Source organism: Elephantulus edwardii, unplaced genomic scaffold (assembly GCF_000299155.1).
Source record: "Elephantulus edwardii isolate Elephantulus edwardi_28Jun2011 unplaced genomic scaffold, EleEdw1.0 scaffold00030, whole genome shotgun sequence".
Lineage (NCBI taxonomy): Eukaryota > Metazoa > Chordata > Mammalia > Macroscelidea > Macroscelididae > Elephantulus > Elephantulus edwardii.
This window is the reverse complement of record NW_006399780.1, coordinates 20,785,434-20,787,244: the sequence shown is the minus strand read 5'-3', so window position 1 is coordinate 20,787,244 and position 1,811 is coordinate 20,785,434. Positions and strand designations below refer to the sequence as shown.

The following is a 1,811-nucleotide window of genomic DNA, read 5'->3' as shown; positions in this document are numbered from 1 at the left end:
CTGGCCCAAGCATGGTGTCATTTCCTATTATTCATCAGCTTTTTTTTCTATTTTAAATTATTCCCAGTCATAGCATTTTAGAGCTGTGAAAGACTTTAGAAATTGTCTAGATTTAAAACAGCACACTGCCTCATTTTACCAGTAAGTGAACATACCAGAGACAGAAAAGCAATTGATAGTGATCATTCAACAGGTTTTTGGCACCAACTGAAATAGGTCTATGTCTTCTGTTTTAGTTCCAGACGGTTATAAGTCATTAAATAATTTCACTAGAGGACCCTAAATAAAAGCCAAAACTATGTAAGATGCTCACGAGAAGAGAGGATTACAGACGTAGGAGGACCTATATGGATTATTGTGTTTGAAATTGGGTTTAAGATTATTTAATCTTCAGCATTATGGTAAATATCTTCACACTATCTCTGAAAGACTGATCTTAATTCTCTAATCAGTGAAGATGGTGTTGAGTTGAGCCCCAATGCCAGGGTGGGGGTAGGAATCATAGGACATATCTATGGGAACATCATAGCGAGGGTTTGCAGCCTGAAAGGGAGTTGAATGAACTTGCCCTGAGGTTAAACTTGCAGAGGAGTAGTGTGGCATGAAGTTGTAGGATTTCTCCAGGTCAGGAGAGCCATCTTGTTTCAAAGAGAAATTCCCACTGATGCTCAGAGGTGGAGTGAGTGGACCTTCATAAGGAGGTGTGCTGCAATCAGGTGGATGGCTCCCAAAGGATGAGTCCCCCATATTCTTAAATATTGGGGGCTTGAGATGAATAAGGTGTGTTTCCATATGGCCATAAGGAGGACTCGGGAGCCCTGGAGATTGATAGTTGAAGTTCTGGACAGAGATGGCAGAGTCACAAATAGGAGATTTCTCCTCACGTTTCTCCAGAAGGGCAGACTGAGGACTCAGCTGAAGACATCCAGCCACCAGATTGCTTGTGGGTTGAGAAAGCCCTTTACAGAGCATCTCCACAAAGCCCTTCCCTTCAGGTGTTTGTCCAGTCTCCAGGACCTCAGACAAAGCCCAGATATAGTTCCTGGCCAGTCTAAGAGTTTCTATCTTGGAAAGCTTTTGGGTTTTAGAATAACATGGCATGACTCTTCTCAGGTTATCCAATGCATCATTCAGGCCATGCATTCGAGTCCTTTCTCTAGCGTTGGCTTTTACTCTTCGAGCCCTAAATCTCTCAAGTCGGGCTTTGGTCATCTTCTTTTTCTTGGGTCCTCTTCTCTTGGGCTTCTCTTCATCTTCTTCCTCCTCCTCTTCTTCAATGCTGTCATGCTCTTCAGCTAAGTTTCCAAGTATTCCATAAGTAGCTGATTGTCTTTCCTCCTCCTTTATCTCATTCTGAGAGCTCAGACTTTTGTCAATCCATGATGGTGTGCTAACCAGCTCCACCATATCCTTCGGTTTCATGTAAGTCTTTGCCATCTCCAGGATCTGCAAAAGAGCAACGAGAGGAGTTAACACCTGTAGATAGTCTGTTTCATTACTAATTAAACTTTTGTTTTATACTTCGGTTTTAATGCACAAAACTTGTATTGATATTCAATTTACAATCACCTACTCTAAGCCTTTCATTCTAAATGGAAAATCCAAGACTCATAGTTATGTCTAAAGAACTCATCTATTTATGGTATAAGAAAATAAGCTCCAGAAAATGGAAATTGGCTTGATAATTCATTTCAATTCTTCTTTTAATATTTTTCCCTTATAGTTATTCTATTTAAAAAAACTGGTATACCTTTCCAAATATTTTCTTTTCTTGTGGAACATAATAGAAATGACAGTAATATAAAATACAA

The 1,811-nt window shown here is 39.8% G+C and overlaps 1 protein-coding gene across 1 annotated transcript; it reads right to left on the bottom strand.

Annotated features, from left to right (window-relative positions):
* Positions 1 to 444: 444 nt before the first annotated feature.
* On the bottom strand, positions 445 to 1,437 carry NEUROD4 (neuronal differentiation 4). The gene has a single exon (XM_006883935.1). It carries the CDS (start codon positions 1,435 to 1,437, stop codon positions 445 to 447), a length of 993 nt encoding a protein of 330 aa, XP_006883997.1.
* Positions 1,438 to 1,811: the final 374 nt, after the last annotated feature.

Excerpts from the sequence above, each read along its gene's own strand:
- NEUROD4 (XM_006883935.1), bottom strand. The coding sequence starts at position 1,437 with ATGGCAAAGACTTACATGAAACCGAAGGATATGGTGGAGCTGGTTAGC.